Source organism: Micropterus dolomieu, linkage group LG09 (assembly GCF_021292245.1).
Source record: "Micropterus dolomieu isolate WLL.071019.BEF.003 ecotype Adirondacks linkage group LG09, ASM2129224v1, whole genome shotgun sequence".
In the NCBI taxonomy this organism is placed as follows: domain Eukaryota; kingdom Metazoa; phylum Chordata; class Actinopteri; order Centrarchiformes; family Centrarchidae; genus Micropterus; species Micropterus dolomieu.
In genome coordinates, this window is record NC_060158.1 from 3,249,732 (window position 1) to 3,270,205 (window position 20,474).

A 20,474-nucleotide genomic window follows, 5' to 3' on the forward strand; every position below is an offset into this window, starting at 1 on the left:
CTCCAGCGGCCAGCAGGGGGCGACTTAAACCTGCGTCCTCTCCAGCGGCCAGCAGGGGGCGACTTAAACCTGCGTCCCCTCTAGCGGCCAGCAGGGGGCGACTTAAACCTGCGTCCCCTCTAGCGGCCAGCAGGAGGCGCCTTAAACCTGCGTCCTCTCCAGCGGCCAGCAGGGGGCGCCTTAAACCTGCGTCCTCTCCAGCGGCCAGCAGGGGGCGCCTTAAACCTGCGTCCCCTCTAGCAGCCAGCAGGAGGCGCCTTAAACCTGCGTCCTCTCCAGCAGCCAGCAGGGGGCGACTCCACTGGCTGCAGAAAAAAGTGTGATTGTATAGAAGTCTCTGAGAAAATGTTTCTACTTGTCAGCTGATTTATTTCCTCAGTAAACACTTTCCTGATGAGTTTATGGTCTCAGTCGCTAGTTTCAATTCTTCTTCAACACAACATGATGTTCATTTAGTAAGTTATGGTGGCGATGGTGCAGTGGATAAGACTATGCCTATGGTGTGAGAGATCCGGGTTCAATCCCTCACCGTGACACGTCCACCTATGACATAAAATAGCAGTTGTAAGTTGTTTTGGATAAATTAGCTAAATTAATAAATGCAAATGGTCCCATTTAGAGGAAAATGGACCAGAAAGCAGGGGAGGCTTTAGGGCGGGGCTACCTTGTGACTGACAAGTCGCTACCATGGCGACCTGTCAATCACGTTAGCTCCGCTGGTCATTTTTCCGGTAAGTACGTTTTGTTTTAAGCCTGTTTGTTGCTAGCTAAAATTAGCATCCCAGCTAATATCACTGTTAACTCGACTTATGGAAGCACCTTGCTAACCAAGCTAGCTAGCTCCACCCTCTCGTCCAAATATGGTCACGTCTGGTTCCACAAAAACAAGATGGCGACGGCCAAAATGCCAAAACTAGAGGCTTCAGAATGGGAGTCCACAAACCAACGGGTGACGTCACGGCTGGTTCGACCACTTCTTCTATAAAGTCATGTTATCACACTTCCTGTAGTCACATGGGTTTTTGACAGTAGATCAAAACAGATAGCTCCAATGCTAACTGCTGCTAAAACCTTTTTCAATTAACAACATACAACACGTGAATCAGAGTTGGATCTGCTGGACGATAAATATTTTTCTTAATGAGCTAATCTAATAATTTAATAATTAATTATATTTCTCTCCTTTAATAATCGTTTAATAATAATGATAACGTATAAACACGTTGCATACAAATGATGTGGCTTGTTATTTGTGGCTACAGTTTTTAGCCGTTCCTACTACTACAGTCTTTGTGATGCTAAGCTAGGCTAACTGGATCTATCCTTGACACACACACACACACGATGAAGCTGGCGTCCATCCGACCATGTGACTGTGGAGAAGACAGAAGCAGAGCAGTATGTGTGGTTAGAGATGACTGATCATGTGATGCCTCTCAGCTGCCGTCACCTCTGAAACCAAAATACAGTTCAATACATGCTGTGTGTAAAACCACCACCACACACGCTTGATATCTTTATTTCGAACATGTAAAAGAAAAGAAAAATAGTAATAAAAAAACAAACGAACAACAAAATGAAAACGCCATAATTTCCAGTACTTAAACACCTCTATTTAGAAGAAGTTAAATTTATGTACCCCTTTATACCATAAATGCCATAATTAACAATAATACAATTTGAGAAATTTATTTATTTCCAGGATAAAAAACCCCTTGAGATACAATACAAAATAATAAATATACAAAAATAATAAATCTATGAGCTGCTGATAACGGGATAATTTCCTCTTGATCTCGAGATAACAAACCGTAGCTGAACACAGGGGTCGGCAGGCGGGTTTCTTTAGGATAATTCCAGGAAAAATTTGCAGTGTCACTGGTTAGCTCAATTGGTAGAGCACAGGACATGTAATCCAACAAGTGACCCTTCGCTAAGCCACGCCCCGAATACACAGCTGGCCAATCACAGCGCAGTAGGACTCGCTCTAACTGAGGTCCGACACTTTCATGGTTGCGCTCCATTGACTCTAATGCAGAAAGAGTCGTTTTCCAGCTTTTTCTGGCTGGATTTTTCTGAGATCTGGTCAAACGCTGCTCTTGCGGCATCTTGTAATAGTTACAGCAGCTACCCAGAGAGGCTGGAAAGAGAAGGACGATTTATTCTCTTTCCAAAACCTAAAATAAATTGTCTATTGTTCCTAATGTGGTGTTAGTTAGCTAACGCTAGCTAACCTCCTGCTGAGTGTAACGTAATAAAGTCCTGCTGTTCTGCTTTTTAATGACTGTAATAATGAACAGAGGCCGACCAGCTGTACAGGAACACTGTTGATCCTTAATATCGTTGTCCTCTTTCTTAATAGTCAAGTAATAAGGTGGTTCACTTTTACTCTGTGATCGGTAGGCTTAAGCTCCTCTCTTTATTTTTTTCATGTCCGTCTGAGTCAGTCTGAGTCAGTTTCAGTCAGTCTGAGTCTGACAGCCTGAATAAAACCTTCAAATGTATAATGCAACTGCAAAACTGGGAACAGTTTCTTTCTGAGATTGTTTTGTCCAAAAATTAGACAACATTTCTCCGGGGAGAGCAGTAATAGACATTGGCAGCGCCGTGATATAAGTCCAACTCCGATTCAGGAGAATCCAATCACACATTTCCCGGTGGCTATTTCAAAGGTTCCCAAACAGCCGTCGGGTGTAACGTTAAATGGATTGATGGGGAAATGAAAAGTACACAGGTTGATGGATGTGGAAAAACATTTTCCCTTAGGGGTGTCCTCACTTTTGTTGCCAGCGGTTTAGACATTAACGGCTGTGTGATGTGTTATTTTGAGGGGACAGCAAATTTACACTGTTATACAAGCTGCACGCTCACTACTTTACACTGTTATACAAGCTCACTACTTTACACTGTTATACAAGCTGCACGCTCACTACTTTACACTGTTATACAAGCTCACTACTTTACACTGTTCTACAAGCTGCACGCTCACTACTTTACACTGTTATACAAGCTGCACACTCACTACTTTACACTGTTATACAAGCTCACTACTTTACACTGTTCTACAAGCTGTACGCTCACTACTTTACACTGTTATACAAGCTGTACGCTCACTACTTTACACTGTTATACAAGCTGCACGCTCACTACTTTACACTGTTATACAAGCTGCACGCTCACTACTTTACACTGTTATACAAGCTCACTACTTTACACTGTTATACAAGCTCACTACTTTACACTGTTATACAAGCTGTACGCTCACTACTTTACACTGTTATACCAGCTCACTACTTTACACTGTTCTACAAGCTGCACGCTCACTACTTTACACTGTTATACAAGCTCACTACTTTACACTGTTATACAAGCTGCACGCTCACTACTTTACACTGTTATACAAGCTGCACACTCACTACTTTACACTGTTATACAAGCTGTACCTATGCTCACTACTTTACACTGTTATACAAGCTGTACCTATGCTCACTACTTTACACTGTTATACAAGCTGTACCTACGCTCACTACTTTACACTGTTATACAAGCTGTACCTACGCTCACTACTTTACACTGTTATACAAGCTGCACGCTCACTACTTTACACTGTTATACAAGCTGCACGCTCACTACTTTACACTGTTATACAAGCTCACTACTTTACACTGTTATACAAGCTGCACGCTCACTACTTTACACTGTTATACAAGCTCACTACTTTACACTGTTATACAAGCTCACTACTTTACACTGTTATACAAGCTCACTACTTTACACTGTTATACAAGCTGCACGCTCACTACTTTACACTGTTATACAAGCTCACTACTTTACACTGTTATACAAGATGTACGCTCACTACTTTACACTGTTATACAAGCTGCACGCTCACCACTTTACACTGTTATACAAGCTGCACGCTCACTACTTTACACTGTTATACAAGCTGGACCTACGCTCACTACTTTACACTGTTATACAAGCTGGACCTACGCTCACTACTTTACACTGTTATACAAGCTGCACGCTCACTACTTTAGTATATGTTATCAGTATATGATGTGTGTTTCTACATTTATTCAGCATCATGTTCTGACTGTGTTCTGATTGGATCCCCTGACCCGCTGGTGGAAAGTAACATAGTTTATTCACTCAGTATTGCTACTTTCCCCTTCTTGTTAAAACTTTCATTACAGGCTTTTATATGATTTTACAGGGGAGTTGCATTGTATTTTTTATCTTTGCACCGAGCCATGCTAGCTGTTTCCCCCTGCTTCCAGTCTTTATGCTAAGCTAAGCTAAGCACGTATCGAACACATCAACCCCTTCTCATCCCATAAAGCGTCACATATCGACAACACCCCGTTTTCTGAAGGGGTGGTAAACGGTGTTGGGACACAACTGCAAGAAAAAACAAAAACACAAGGTAGAGCGGGATGAGTTCAGAAAGTTATTTAACAAACAACACAAATGTCCATAATCAGCACGACACAAACGATTTAAAAATACCGACAGGAACGAGCAGAAACACAGACCGAACACACAGACCTGACAGTGTGAGCGTTTCAGGTGGTGAAGGAAACACCTCATTACACTGTGTGTGTGTGTGTGTGTGTGTGTGTGTACATGTGTGACTCTGTTCCCTTCGCTGCAACATCGTGTTTTATTACAAGCAGCTGTGCAGCGACCGCAGAGCTGCAGTAATGATGGTTAAACTGTGTGTGTGTGTGTCACCATAGAAACCCTCACGCAGCACTGAGGAGGAGGAAACAATGCAAGCAGAAAAATTAAAGATGTGGTCACCGGTGGCTCGTTATGAACTGAGTGTGGGAAACACACAGGCTGAATGTGTGTAAACATAAACAGAAGTCTTCCAGTAGATGAGTCACCAGCTGCACCGGGTCAGTCGGCGTCCTCCTCACATGGCTGCATGCTAACAGGGTGACTAAATGGGAACTGAGTAAACATACAGGAAATGTGCTTTATGAGATAAAAAGTTAAATTTTACCCTCATGTCTGTGGTTTCAGAGCATCAAATAGCTACACTTTGTCACGTCTTTCGGCGCCTGGTACCAACGCACATGGCAGACTTTCGCGTCATAGATCAACGCACTGGGGGAAGCCCTTTAGCGCAATTGTTCAACACTAAAAGCACTGTTTGGACAACAGAAAAGGTCTGAGTAAGTGTAACAGAAACCAGATGGCTGTGCAGTAAGTAAACTTCAATCCCCAACGCCTTAAGAGATGTACTAGCGACCGACGCCAGTGTCCATGGATTTTAGCCACCTCGCTAGCTCATCTGCCGTGCAGTAGTACTACTTCGGGGAGAACCGTTACATAAGGAGGTGGTTGAGGTGGACGTACGGGACAAAAAACGCATGGTTTTCATTTCCTGTGTGCAACAAAAAGTCAACATTGAATGTTTTTATTGAAGTTACGCAAGTAGCATTCTTTAAAGAGGTGGTATTCTGCTTTTTGGCTTTTCCCCTCTCCTTTATTGAGTTATATATCTATTTTGTGCTGTAACAGGTTTGCAAAGTGAAAAAAGCCCAAGTCCAGCCCAACAACTCGTTTGTATTTCAGTCGCATCCCTTTCATCCCTGTGACGTCACAGGGATGAGAGCTAAACGCGCCTAATATAACGCTCGCCACGCGGCTACTCCGTCACGCCCTCAGAAACAGCGAGCTGCAGCACACAGCTCTCCTCTCCCTTCCAAACACTAGCTGCCCTCCAGGCAGTCAGTGGACATAAAGTTGTTCCTGTGATGTAGAGACAGAGCTCAGTTAAAACTTTATGGATACAGATTAATAACTCACCGCTCTGAAACTCTCGCTCCAGTCCGTGTTGCCGAGCCGGTCGGCAACACGGACGGCTGAACCCGAGCCGTTTACCGGCTTCTCGCCGACCCGCCCTTCTCTGCTTCTGATTGGCTAGTAGTCCTTAACTAGGAACTGAGCATGTGCAACTCCCAACAAAGATCATTTAGAGACAAGATGTATCCCTCCATAGCTAAAACGAAGCCTTCAACACAGGCTGAAAAGAGGAGCTGCAGCAACGTGCAGTAGGACAAACATATAACCATGTAAACCTGCTCTGGTACAAACTCTAAATAAGATGAGGAACCTGAAAATGAGCAGAATACCTCCTCTTTAACCAGGAAACCTCTTACAGACAACCAATCGAGTGTTATATGAGGAGCATTTAAAGGGAAGCGGCTGGACTACAAACGAGCTGTTTTCAGTTCAGAGCAGAGTTTTCTGTGGGAGATGGGAACTCACTTTGGGCTTTTTCACTTTGCAAACCTGTTACAGCACAAAAAAGGAATATAACTCAATAAAGGAGAGGGGAAAAGCCAAAAAGCAGAATAACACCTCTTTAAAGTCATCTCCAGCCTCCACAGCTCTGTGTGTCTCAGGGAGATAAATAAACAAACTGTTTCATATGAAGGTTTCTGATCGTCGCTGTGAAATTTCAGGACGTTTCAACACCTGAAGCCATTTTTAAAACAAACAGACACACAAACAGAAGAAACAGCAGATTTATTGTCTGTCAGGAGAAACGTGTTACATAACGAGCACCAACATAAATCTGGATCTATGCGGAGGAGGAGGTTACATAACCACACCAAAACACCACAAAATACAAAAACTAATCATCACACATTCACACAAACAAAACAAAATATCTCTGAAAATGCTGTGTGAACAACACCGATGCTTTTTACTGGACGGGCGATTTGAGCTCTGAATGAATCTGAGATTTATTCATGACTTCAAAGATACACTTCCTGATGTTGTTACGACACATCCCAACTGTTCATGCGTCAGCCAGAGAAACGGCGTACAGGTCGATGGTGCAGCAGCTTATTACGACCCATAATTAATCTCATTTGTCAGGCCGTGACCTGCGGTGGTAGAAGAAGTCAGGTGACGTAGTATAAAGGGGGACAGAGTCCATGTAAAGGCCAATTTATACTTCTGCGTGGAGTCTTCGCTGTAGCTGACGGCGTAGGCTACGTGCCTTTATGAGCATTTCTACTCGTGCATTGGTGTGTTGAGTTTCTTCTTCGTTGGTTTAGGCTGCAACAAACAATGGCGGCTGAAACTGAGCGGATCAGGTTGGAGTTTGAGCTGAGCAGTCACTTTTAGTGAAATTACTAAAACGCAGAAACGAGAGACGGGTCAGAGGAGATGGTGCGTACGACCCTTCAACCGGTTGATGCAGAAGAAGGCGGACTAGCCGGGAATGTGTTGGAGGAAATGTGACGCAGCCAATCACAGTTCTTGCGGTCTGGGGGACTTGCACGTCAGGCTGCAGCTTCGATTCAACACAGAAGCTTAAACTGGCCTTTAGAAGGTGTTGGGGTGGATGAGTCAAGTAAACTCAGGACTTTGTCTCAGGAGACCGACGCGCTTCGTGACTGTTTCCTTTGGCTGGATGAATATTACGCATGATCCATGTAGGCCTACCGCTGCAGCTGGGGGCTCCCCGCAGCGCCGCGCAACTTTCTAAATTCTTCCCTCTCACGGTAGAAAAAGAAAGGTCAGGTCGTAAACACGGCCTCCTGGTACGTTCACATTCAGCTCCAGGCCCACACGCTTGCAGCTATTAATGATTTAGCAGTAAGAATCATCAAAGCGAGCTCCCCCGACAGCTACGGTATATTTTCAAAATGCTATTTTATGCATGCAGCCACAAACAGCACAAATGTACGTTTTTATAAACATAATCATGAACCGGATGACGTTACCAGCTGAAAGGTCGGGTAAAAGTGGAAACCAGAAAGTGAGCATGAGCAGCAGGATGTAAAATACACCTGCACTCTGACGATGTGACTGACGAGGCTTGTTAACTACATGATGGTCCCACACATTTATTTATTTACTGTCACTATGCAGTGCTCGTTTCACATCCTGGTAAAACTGTTCATACTATAGTTTAACGGAATGTGCACTGGCCTACTGCGCTTTAACTTTGAGCCGTGGTATTTGTGCTGAATGAGGTGCATCATGTCCTGTGACCACCTGTAGCACTCTGCCGCCGCTCTCAGATCTTAAACTGTTGTCGGAAATATGTCAGCGCGTGTCGTTGACTTTGTGCTCTGTGTTGCGAATTTCTGTATTCTAGTAGCTGTAGGGATTTAACCTTTTTAGGCCAACATTGGGTTGGTGTTGGGTTTGAAAGTAGGACCGTTTCTGAACCTCATCGTGTCGTTTTGGTGCCTAAACCGAAACCAAACCACCACAGTTTTACAACGTTTTCCACGTGTTCAACGTCACGTGACTTACGTTACGTACTGAACTGGTACCTGCCAACTCTCGTACATGTCACTTTGGGACATTTGAAATCGGCCTCTTTGGTCGTTCAGATTTGAGAACGTCTTGGACAAATTTGGAGGCGACTAAAACAAAACCAGGAAGTGGACCTTTCATGTCCGGATTGTGGCGTTTTATCAAATTCTTATGAAGCAGCTCTGGAACTTAAAAATTGTATTTTCTCGGCAGATAGGAACCTCGGTCCACTTCTGGACTTCAGGGGCTCTGTAAAGTTCTGACTTTAGTTACTAAACTCAGACTTTTAGAAAATGTCTTGTCATCTTTAAACGTGGACGCAGGTTCGCGTTCAGAGTGTTTCTCAAATCTCTCCTGTTGGCAGATTCTCACTGAAACAGCAGGAAGTTCCTCACGTTACGACGTTACATCTGTTTTTGTGCTCATACTTTTCTGGACCACAAACCACAACCAGCGCCACAGCTGAGCGCGACACCTGTCAATCACGCAAACGCGCATTTAATTCACATTAGAAGAAGTGAAATAATGTCCAGAGAGAGTTTTATCACAGCAGCACCTAGTGGACACCAGAGGAACTGCACCTAAACGCACCTGAGCTCAGCTGTGGCGGCTGCTGATTGGTTCATGTGATCCAGATATCAGGGAGCGTAAAATTCTCTAATAATTTTCATTTGACTTTTTCTTCATGAACTCCTGCAGGTTTTGAAAAACATCTGATGATCAATAGTCTTAATAGATACACTCAAACAACACTAACATATATATATATATATATATATATATTCAGAAAAAGATACAATAATACAAACACAGTTCAAGAAATCAGCATCTTTGATAAACAACAAAATAAGCATGAACATATTTGGTCTTGACTGAACAGGTTCAACAGATGAGAAAACTTCTTCTCTCGTCTCTAAACGTTGCCGTGTGATTTCTGCGCGAGATTAAAAATGACGGCTCCCGAGTGTGGGGGGAGGAAGAGGAAGAGAGGAACTATGGTTGTGATAAACAACAGGGGCCAGACTTTGGCTTCCTGAGAACAGGTCTGAGCAGAGCGGTCGACAACAACAGAAACCCCCGAGAGACGGCGCTGACGTCGGGTTTTGAACTTAACTGTGAAGACGTGAACTCAGTGTTACATAATCAGGGTGTTTCCCTTGTAAACATCAGACCCTGGTTCCAGAAACACTACCAGAAACTGTGGCAGGTAAACACCTGATCCAGGTTTCTGATCGGAGCCGGTCGGTACAGACGTGAGACCTGGATATTGTTGTGAAAACACTAATGTGCATTTAAAGATCCTCAATGAAACTAGAGAAACTTACTGAGCTGTGAAGTCCAGTAAGAGGACGTGGTTCAGTACGTGCTACACATACATGGACTTTTTCCACATATGTCGTTTTAAATATTAAAGTTGCTCAGATTGAACCGGTTGGGGTTTTTTCTGCCCAACCCGAACTGCGAATAAAATAATTGCATTGAGCTAATTGTTGCAGAGATGCGTCTTCAGCTCATGTGGCGTCGAACAAACCCGTTCTCATCCCAGGGCGTCACATATGGACGCTTGGTCAAGACCCATCGGTGTCGCTTTTTAACGTCCTGGGTACTTAGATAGACTTTCAAAATAAAAACTAGTGAAGCGTCACAATTGGGTTTGGTTTCAGAAAAGATCACGCTTTGGGTTAAAATAAGTACGCTAGTTACGTAACTAAAAAGAATCAATGTTGACTTTTTGGTTCACACGGGAAACGAGCATTGGTCTCCTGAGTGTAAGTCCGGTTTCTGACTCACCCGTCCACCCAAACAACCTGTTTACACTCACCAACTCGTCACAGATGGATGCGTGGTCAAGATCCATCGGCGTCAGTTTGTAACGCACTGGGGATCCCTGTAGCGTCATAGTTCCACGCAGTCGGGGAAGCCCTGTCTGTCGGGGAAGCGTCAGTCTGTGACAGTAAAGGCAGGTATATGATATTTAACAGAAAAGACTGACTAAGGAGGTGGATGGAGGGCCAGGACCCCGACTTTGAACCAGGAGACCGGGGTTCGTGTCGCGTGTGAAACAGAAAGTCAACATTAAATGTTTTTATTGAAGTTACATGAGTTACGTTAATTGCGTAATTTACGCAAGTGACGTAAGTGAACTTACGTGTTAACTGACCTACGTAGTTATTTTAACCCCAACCAGGATCTTTTTCGAACCATAACAAAGTATTTTTGTTGCCTAAACCTGCAATGTTTCATGAGTTTTATAACGTGCCGTTTCAAAATGCCGATGTTTTGAAACGCTAGCGTTTTATTATATAATTTTTTTTTGCATATTTATTGTTGCTAACTTAACGTCTAAAAACGACGCCAAAGGGCCTTGACTAAGCGTCCATATTGTGTTTTTGCGTTTACATGCGATCACGCCACGTCTAAACTTCTCTTCACGTCTGAGCACAACTTCAGATTTAAGTCCTGGTTGATTAGGCGCCACCTGTGGTTACTGTTGGTAACTGCGGCTGCGTGTTAACAGTTCAGACGTCGACCACTGGGGGCAGCAAACACACGGTGAGACGCTGCTCTGTCAGAAATACAGCAGAAGAAGAACAGATTTGAAAAACTCGCTCAGCCTCGTGACTTTTGGCTCGGTGTTAGAAGCTGTTTACCATCTCTTGTTGACGCTATCAGCTGTTCAAACCCACATGACTGAGGGTCACATGGTGTGAAATCAGCATTTTAATTGGCTGGTTGTGGTTTTTAAAGAGTCTTACTCAGTGCAGCTGGTTTTGGAAATGAAACAGAGTCTTTCAAAAAGAGGAGCTGAGGGAGGAGGAAGTGTAAAAACTCCCACGCCCTGAGGAGTCCAGTGAACACACCACGCTGTCCTGAGGGAAACTGAGATGAGCAGCGGCTCAGATTTTCCTTGAATAGACGTTTTGGCCTCTTCAGTCTCAGGCCGCGGGGAGGAAATGGCCGACCGCCATGGCGTGACTCAGCGGTGGTGTAGACAACAGCTGAGGGCTGAGTTGCAGTTTGGATGGATTTCCCCCCTTTTGAGTTAATGCTGTTCAGTCTGAGTGGGTCTTTTTATCTGTTTTAATATCTTTTTAATTCTATGTTTAAAAAAGTGGAGCAGAGCAGAATTTGCTGAAAATCAAATCAGCCATTTCTGAAATGCTACCTTGTGTGTGTTATAAGATTAGTTTTGTCCAGCCGGAGACATAAATCACCACAACAGTCCTGTCTGAGTAAAATCTACAGTTTCATCAATAGAAGTCTGGTGCAGGGACGTGGGAACCTCTGAGGAGGTCATGTGCACATATTTCTGTTAAGTAGGGGCAGTTTATTTCAATTCAGTTTTATTTATATAGTGCCAATTCCTAACAGAAGTTATCTTCTAAAGCTCTCTTTGTACTCTTTGTAATATTTACAGAACAGGCAAGGAAAACCCTCCCTTAATGGGTTTCTTAAAGGTTGCTTTTAATATATTTTAAACTACATATCTATCTTAAAAATACTAAATAAATTAATGGGATTTCACTGTGAAATATTTAGACTTTAATATAAGGGGGTGCATAGATGAAATGTATAAATAAAAAGCAAATGTATGTTTAAATACACAGATAATTGCATGGAGTTTGGTTGGTGGATTGGGTTACAGTTTCTTTTAATATAGTGCTGTAATTAAACATTTTTTCTGGAATTTGATTCATTAATAAAAGTTCAAAAAGGTTTCTTTTTGGCATTAAGGCAAAACAAAGCCACTAAAAATTCTTTACTTAAAGGATTTCTAAGCCATTTCTTTCCCACGCCCAAGACTCCATACATATATCAGGTGATCCAAATTAAGGCCCAGACCCGAAGGTTGTGACACTCTTGAATTAGCGCACATCTGCCTCACAGTGTCACCTTCACCGCTTTGCTTCCCTGCTTCAGTTAATCGGGATGTTTGATCAGAAAGGACAAAAATAAACAGTGACATCAGAAGCAATCACACAGAAGGTCACCCAAAAAACAGCAGAAATAACGTCTGTGTAAAAAACACGATATAAAGCAGTTACACTCTTAATACTTGATCTTCCCACCAAATGCAGCACAAAATGTTTTAAACAAAAGTCCTGAAAATGTCTCAAGGTGGCCTCCGTAGTGAAAAGCTTCTCAAAATACGTCAGTTTAAGACCCGTTTAGGGCCCCGAACCACAGCTTAAGTAGTCAAAAACAAACAGAAAGATAACTTTTGGCATAAAACATTTTTGCACAAGTGGAAATAAAGAACTTTTACAAAAACAGGTAATTTTCTAATGAGAGTTTTGAACTGTGCGTGCAGTTCCCTCTGAGAGTCGAGGAAGCAACGTTTATATTTAACTTGGTGGAATATTAAGACCATATGACATCAGACACACACACACACAATCAAGGGACTTTCCCATAACCTAAAACAAGAGTCTTTAATCATTCAGCACCAGCAGTGGGGCTGGGCAGAGTGAGGCATCCTGGGAGTTGAAGTCCAATGATGTTGTCACAGAGGCCGGTGGGGTTGGGGTTGGGAAACAAGAAAAAAAACAAGAAAATAAAGGGTGTAATAATTCTTTAGAAGCCGAAGCATAATGAAGCATCCTGGGAAATGAAGTCCAGTGAGGAAGCACTAGGCAGCTGGCGGGGGTGGGTAGGTGGTGAGCGGGTGGGGGGGTGCTTTCCACCAGCATGATGGATTGTGGGATTGTATAACCCTCTGAGCCACCTGCCTCCTGTAAGGTTTAGAGAGAGCTTCCCTGTGGATGCAGGGAAATGTAGTGTTTTTGTGTTTTGTGACACTTTAAAGCCAAATTTTCCAATTATCGTATATCCCGAACAGAACTGGATTCTGGGAAGTGGAGTCCGGTGGTGTCATCTATGAGTTTGGTTTAATACTGACGGGGGAAACCGCTTCATGTCTGCCGTCTTGGTGGTGAATACAAGAACAACAAGCGGACTTTTTATTTTTCCTCGATCCAATTTTTTTTTTCGTAAAATCCTTAAAAAGGAGATCTGGCTCTTCCGGGTCGGGACAGCGCCCCCTGCAGCTGGCTCGTTAAGAGGAGAGTGATGAGGAGGGAAGAGCAGGTCGGTCAGCTGATCGACTTCTGGAAAACAATAAACACACAGGATGAAGTCAGCAACTGTCCTGTCAGCGCCCCCTACAGGCCACAGAGCTCATTACAGCCACACTGAGGAAACTACAGTATCTAACAAAGTGAGTACACCCCTCACATTTTTGTATCTGATTATATCTTTTCATGTGACAACACTGAAGAAATGACACTTTGCTCCAGTGTAAAGTAGTGAGTGTGCAGCTTGTTAACAGTGTAAATTTGCTGTCCCCTCAAAATAACCTATGTTACTCTTGACAGGCCCCCGAAGCCAATTACCGTTACCCTAACCAGCACAGGGTGTGTGCCTAAACCCAAGTTACTGATTATATGCATGTCGCCTGCCTCACGGCTGATGTGCTAACAAACAGGGTTTGTGCATTACCACCACCACTCCACTAGATGGCGCTGTCACAAAAGAACTACGGTCCTAGAACTGCGGCCCCAGGACTGCAGCTTTATAATATTGGCCTGAACAGCAGAAGAGATAAACATGCAAAGTGTGTCCTGAAGGTGGTGCTAGAGGAAACAACATGGTGTCACTAGGTGCGTTTGATTCGCAGCACTGACTCAATGTTCCCAGGAAATAGAAAGCGGAGTGCTGTTTGCTTCTGCATATTTACTTTTTTTTTTTTAATTGTTGATGTGCGTTACGCCCACTTGCCCGGCTCACGTTCTGGCGCCCATTCTGGCGCAGCTACCCGCCATCTTTAACCTGCTGGGTACAATAGGCCAGGTACAATAACATACCTCTAAATGTTAAATCAAAATATTAAAAATATGCTTTAGGGATGAAACGGTGATGGGGTTAGGTAGGTGGTGGTTAAGGGGGTGTGTTTACTTGTATATGCTACATAGTGAGGACCAAAAAACATGTTTAACCAAGAGAGTGAGGACGTTTTTGGGAAGTGAGGACATTTTGGCTGGTCCTCACAACTTCAAAGGGCTGTTTGAAGGTTAAGACCTTGTTTTAAGGGTTAAGTTAGAATTAGGTTTTGGTTAGGGTCAGAATTGTAGTTGTGATGATTAGGGTTAGGGTAAGGGTCCAGGGAATGCATTATGTCAGTGACAGTCCTCACAAAGATAGAAGTACAAGGATGTGTGTGTGTGTGTGTGTGTGTGTGTGTGTGTGTGTGTGTGTGTGTGTGTGTGTGTGTGTGTGTGTGTGTGTGTGTGTGTGTGTGTGTGTGTGTGTGTTTACCGGCTATAACAGGCTGTTCCTGCCGTTCATGCTCGGGCCTTTAGACCTCATCTGTTCCTGAACTGGCCCCGACTGTATATACACACAGACACACACAGAACACGATCAATATACCCGATTGCCTGGAAACACGATCTTTGCCTAAACCAAACCAAATTGTGAGGTTTCACAACGTTAACCACTTGTTTTATTTTGAAAGTCTAACCGGACAGTTCTTAATTATTCCTTCTACTTCTGCACATTTTGGAGTGGCCTTTTATTGTGTCCAGCCTAAGGCCTTTTATTGTGTCCAGCCTAAGGCCTTTTATTGTGGCCAGCCTAAGGCCTTTTATTGTGGCCAGCCTAAGGCCTTTTATTGTGTCCAGCCTAAGGCCTTTTATTGTGTCCAGCTTAAGGCACACCTGTGCAATCCCCATGCTGTCTGATCAGCATCTTGATATGCCACACCTGTGAGGTGGATGGATTATATCGGCAAATTTGGGGATTTTGACAGATTTGTGAACAATATTTGAGAGAAATAAGCCTTTTGTCAACATTTCTTGTGTATCTGTAATGTGTATCTATGGTTTATATTTACCATTGATTATTTAGTTCAGTCAGTTTGTGTGTTTTTAGATTTTCTGTTCATAGGAGGGAAGCGTGTCGGTGAGGAAGGATACCTGTGACCTTTGACCTCATCAGAGAGGAAGACGACCTCCTGACCAATCATCACACAGATGAGGTCATCAAAGGGCAGCTTTAAGTCTGTAAGTGTATTTGTGGCTTTATAAGTTTTTATTTGATTGTGTCAGAACTGCAGCTGAACTCTAACAGACCAGATGAGACGCTGAAATAGAAACAGGAAGGACTCCGCGCTGCGTGACACTTCCTGACACACACACACACACTTCCTGTCTGTGGTGAAGCAGCTGATCCATCAGCGTCTCCTCTGTCTCCATGTCGGACTGATTTCTGCTCTTTACTCTCGCCAGCATCAGGTCAGGTCCATCAGTAGGTCTTAAGTTAGGCAGTGACCACAGAAGAAGTCAGGTGACGTAGTATAAAGAGTGACAGTCTGTTATGCTGCTTTCACAACAACGCGGCTTTTAAATTCCCGTTATGCTTATCGCTTGAGTTTGACCGGTGCACTACTGCGGACACACAACGCGACAACATGAATGAACACAACCCGCCATTACTTCAGCGGCATGAACCCAAAATAAACACTTTGCTTGCAATTTCAACTCACGCGATGTTTCGCAAGGTCGCACATCATTTCATCCTGCGCGCCGCCCGGCAGGAAATTGTGTTCTGAAACTCAGGCAGATTTACTTCAGGCCACATGATCATGTGGTCAAAGATGTCTCAGGGAGCATCGGGCTTATCAAAGCATGATGGGATTTGTAGTTTTTCTCTTCTTTAAAATGTCTCGTAACGTCCAGCACAGCAGCGGAAACTCATTTATCTTAAACCGGAAAACTGAAACAAGTTTCGTCAGCTAACCAGTAAGTGAGGCCTTTTGATCTCGCAGTCAAACCAAGTTTAAGCTGCAGCTTCAGCAAGAGAATAAAATGTTCTGAAGAATAAGAATAAAATCACAGCAGCTGATGACATCATCGTGTACGTCTTCATTTAAACCCCGCCTCTTTAAAGGACGACTTAGCTGTTAAATATTTTATACTTATTTTATTAATATTTTATATTTGTTTTAGACAGACAGGTGAACACACAGACAGGTGAACACACAGACAGGTAAACACACAGACAGGTGAACACACAGACAGGTGAACACACAGACAGGTAAACACACAGACAGGTAAACACACAGACAGGTAAAAAGAAAGGTAAACACACAGACAGGTAAAAAGAAAGGTAAACACACAGACAGGTAAAAAGAAAGGTAAACACACAGACAGGTGAACACACAGACAGGTGAACAGACAGACAGGTGAACAGACAGACAGGTGAACAGACAGACAGGTGAACAGACAGACAGGTAAAAAGAAAGGTAAACAGACAGACAGGTGTGATGTCTCACCGGCTGCAGTCCCTCTGCCATCTCTCCCGAGCCGATGTGTGTGAGGTGGATGAAGTTTGTCGGCTCTCCGATCATGCTGCGATCAATCTTCCTCCTCTTCTTCTTCTACACACACACACACACACACACACACACACAGGTGATTGGCTGAGAGGTTAGTCAGTGTGTCATACAGGTGTGTGCTGCTCACGTCTCTGCACGTCCTCGTGCTCAGAGACTCACGTCATCGTTCAGTTTCTAACATGTTAAAATGATTCTGCTGCCACAGCGTCACACAGTTTATACCATGTTTAATTAGATTTCAGGATCAATAACTGCATAACATAGTAGTATCATAGTATCATAGTAACAAAGTAGTATCTGTTATTATTATTACTGGCAGCAGCAGAACAGCAGTACAGAAGTACTTCTAGTATTGGCAGTACTAGTAGCTTTAGTTTCTTTAGCAGTAGCTTTACAGGTTCAGTCCAAGAACACGACCACATGACTGAACAGCAGAGAGGCTTTAATGAAGTTATGAATCCTCGTCCTCAGCGGCTCTCCGTGCTGCGTTCAGGGACACGCTGAGCTCTGGCAAACAGCCAGCGAACGCCTCATTAAAACCCCATTCTGCTCCCAGAGTCCAGATAATCCTGCTGTGAGGAAACGAGAGCTGATCCAGAACACATCTGAGCCACAATCAGAACAGTTTAGATCTGATCTAAGAGGCTTACGTTCCTCAGGATTAATGAGCTCTTACGTAACCACAGCAGGACTGAAGCGAAGGGGGGCGGCGACCCGGGTCAGGACCACAAGTCTGGCTCTGTTAGATCACAAGACGTTTAGTATGCAAATGTTCTTAGAATGTTTACTGCTCACAGACTGGTTTCATGTCGAGAGTCTGACCCATCAGGCTCAGCGGTGCTGGAGGTATTTGCTGGCAAACATCTGCACTGCCGTCCAATCAGGAGCAACCAGCTATGTAAACAGGAAGTCAGTGTAGAATCACAAGCTCGCATAGCTTAAGATAAATCTTTAAATTTCCTGATGAGTTTATGGTCTCAGTCGCTAGTTTCAAGTCTTCTTCAACACAGCATGATGTTCATTTAGTAAATTATGGTCCCATTTAGAGGAACAGAGACCAGGAAGCAGGGGAGGCTTTAGGGCGGGGCTACAAGCTGATTGACAATCTGTCAGTCAGGATAGAGGCGACTCGTGACATTTAACCAGCGGCGCTGAAAAAGCTCATCAGGAGTCGGCTGCTCATTTTCCAGGTAAGAACGTTTTGAGGCCGCTCAGCCAGATCATCACAAAGACCAGATACAGATAGCGGTTCTGAAGAGGAACGAGCATCAGTCACCTCCTCTACATGGGTGACACCAAGCTGTATGCCAGGAATGAGCGAACATCGACTCACCGATCCAAACTACCAGGATCTACAGCAACGACAGGGTTTCCAGACTTTTCCATGACTCTCCAAACCCAGTCTGGATTGTCTCCATGACCTCAAACTTTTCCTCCTGACTGTCTCTTTGTTTCAGTCTGAAAAACAACTGACTAAGTTTAAGTCTCGCTGCTCCTCGCTGCCTGGGATTCCCTGATATTCCAGGATTTCCCTGACTGATCTGGAGTTGTTGTTTCACAGCTGATGCAGCTCATGATGACGGGAAGAAGGACGGACACTCGGACTGATCTGAGAGCAGTTACATAACGTAACGCCGAGGCCGACGACCATGAGGGATTCAAAACAGCTGATCATCATTATCATCATCATTATCATCATTATGTCATCAGTGAGTCACCAAATCAGGGAACAGGCTGGACCTTCAAAATAAGAGCGGCAGGGGAAGGATGTAAAAGTACAAATACCACACAGTAAAAATACTGTATAATAATAATAATAAATACAAGTATTTTTACAACTAAAAGTCCTTCATTGATCTGCTGTACAAGTATGTGAGTATTAAAGTACTAAAGCAGTAAAAGTATGTGATTATAATCAGGCCTGCGGGTATTTAAGCAGTACAATGTCCCTGTTTTACTATGATGTATCCTCCCATCAGATTATTATTCCTCATCATTAATGTAAAGCACAAGTAGAAAGACTCAAGCCAAGTACCTCAAATGTGTACTTAAGTACAGTGAGTAAATGTTTTAGAGGCGGTTACATCATATCTCCGCCCGAGCCTTCACAAAGGAGCTCAGTTTAACTTCCTGAGTCGCTGTGTGTTTATTAAAAGTGTATTGTTGCAGAACAAACAGAAAACTATAAATACAGACGGCTTCACTCCCTGCAGCTCAGAGAGGAGAAACCTTTTTTATTTCTGTCGATTACTTTTCAGATTATTCATCCCCTTCCTGTCCAGAGAAAACGGGGACATTAGCCAGATTAGCATTGCTGCAGATTAAAGTACCAAACCGGTTATAAAGGAGTTAAAACGCACATTAATGCAGCGGGAACATCAGACAGACAACAACATTTTACTGCAACAGGAGTGCTTTTACTGCGACAATACATACTTTTACTTCAGTAAGGTTTTGAATGCAGGACTTTTACTTTTCACAGTGTGATATTAGTACTTTTACTGCAGTACTTCTTCCAGCGCAGGCGTACCAAGTGTTAAATGACCACAGGACTAACAGTGAGACCTGAGCAGCGACTCACACTGCAGAAACTGAGCTCTTAAAAACAAGGAAAAAAGCAATAAAATGGGGGAAATATTACTTAAAAATTATCTGCCAACAGAGCAAGAACATTTAACTCGCTACTTAAGGACAAAAAAACTTGAAACAAGTGAAATTCTCGAACGTAAAAGCCGCCTGGTAAGAAAAAACATCTTGTCAGACAAAAAACAAGCATGTTTTGCCTTCAATTAAGATAATTAATCTTGTTAAGATTTAGTGCCACTTTCTCTCTGTTAAAAACAAAAAGTTCTCAGATCATTTACCATGCAAGTAAAACAACAGGCATCGCCCGCCGTCAGTATCCGGCCTGTCCACCAACACGGGCGCCCTACCCCTGTAACTCCTCCCACAGCTATAATATATATATAAAATAGCTCTTAGCTCTGTGCATGTCTTTGCTTCATGCTTGTTTTTATTCCGTGTGAGGCACAGAATATTTGTGATGAACATTAAAGTTTTTTCTGTTCTCAGAAGCCGGCGACAAACTGCGTTCCCCTGACTGGCTGACAGCAGAAACGGCAGCCATCTTGGCGACGCCTCCGGGCAGCTATTTCAGACTAACCACACCAGGCTGCTGTCTGAATGAATGGGGAGAGAGCCAGAACGGCGTAGCCACGACGTCTCTGAAGCCTCTTCGCTATCTTGGTTTTTTGGAACCAGACGTGACCATATTTGGACGAGAGGGTGGAACTAGTTAGCTTTGTTGTAATTCACGTTAGCTGTGATATTAGCTGTGATGCTAATTTTAGTTAGCGACAAACAGGCTGAAAACAAAATGTACTTCCTGGAAAAATGAGCAGCGACTCCTGATGAGCTTTTTCAGCGGCGCTGGTTAAATGTTCACAGAGCGGCGGATACGAGTCGCCTCTATCCTGATTGACAGGTTGTCAGTCAGCTTGTAGCCCCGCCCTAAAGCCTCCCCTGCTTCCTGGTCTCTGTTCCTCTAAATGGGACCATAATTTACTAAATGAACATCATGCTGTGTTGAAGAAGACTTGAAACTAGCGACTGAGACCATAAACTCATCAGGAAAGTGTTTACTGAGGGAATAAATCAGCTGACAAGTAGAAACATTTTCTCACAGACTTCTATACAATCACACTTCTTTCTGCAGCCGCTGGAGTCGCCCCCTGCTGGCTGCTGGAGAGGACGCAGGTTTAAGGCGCCCCCTGCTGGCTGCTGGAGA

General features: G+C 43.6%; 1 protein-coding gene across 3 annotated transcripts in view; it reads right to left on the reverse strand.

The window, feature by feature from the left end:
- Nucleotides 1-6,523: 6,523 nt before the first annotated feature.
- Nucleotides 6,524-20,474, reverse strand: part of cdc42se1 (CDC42 small effector 1) — a 33,277-nt gene continuing 19,326 nt past the window's right edge. For all 3 annotated transcript variants that reach the window (XM_046058913.1, XM_046058914.1, XM_046058912.1), the window contains exons 3-5: nucleotides 16,625-16,729; nucleotides 14,608-14,679; nucleotides 6,524-13,400 (exon numbers count right to left, since the gene is read on the reverse strand). In XM_046058913.1, coding sequence (XP_045914869.1) covers nucleotides 14,611-14,679; nucleotides 16,625-16,729 — 174 coding nt within the window. In that variant the 3' untranslated portion in view covers nucleotides 6,524-13,400; nucleotides 14,608-14,610. The remainder of the gene's footprint in view (nucleotides 13,401-14,607; nucleotides 14,680-16,624; nucleotides 16,730-20,474) is intronic.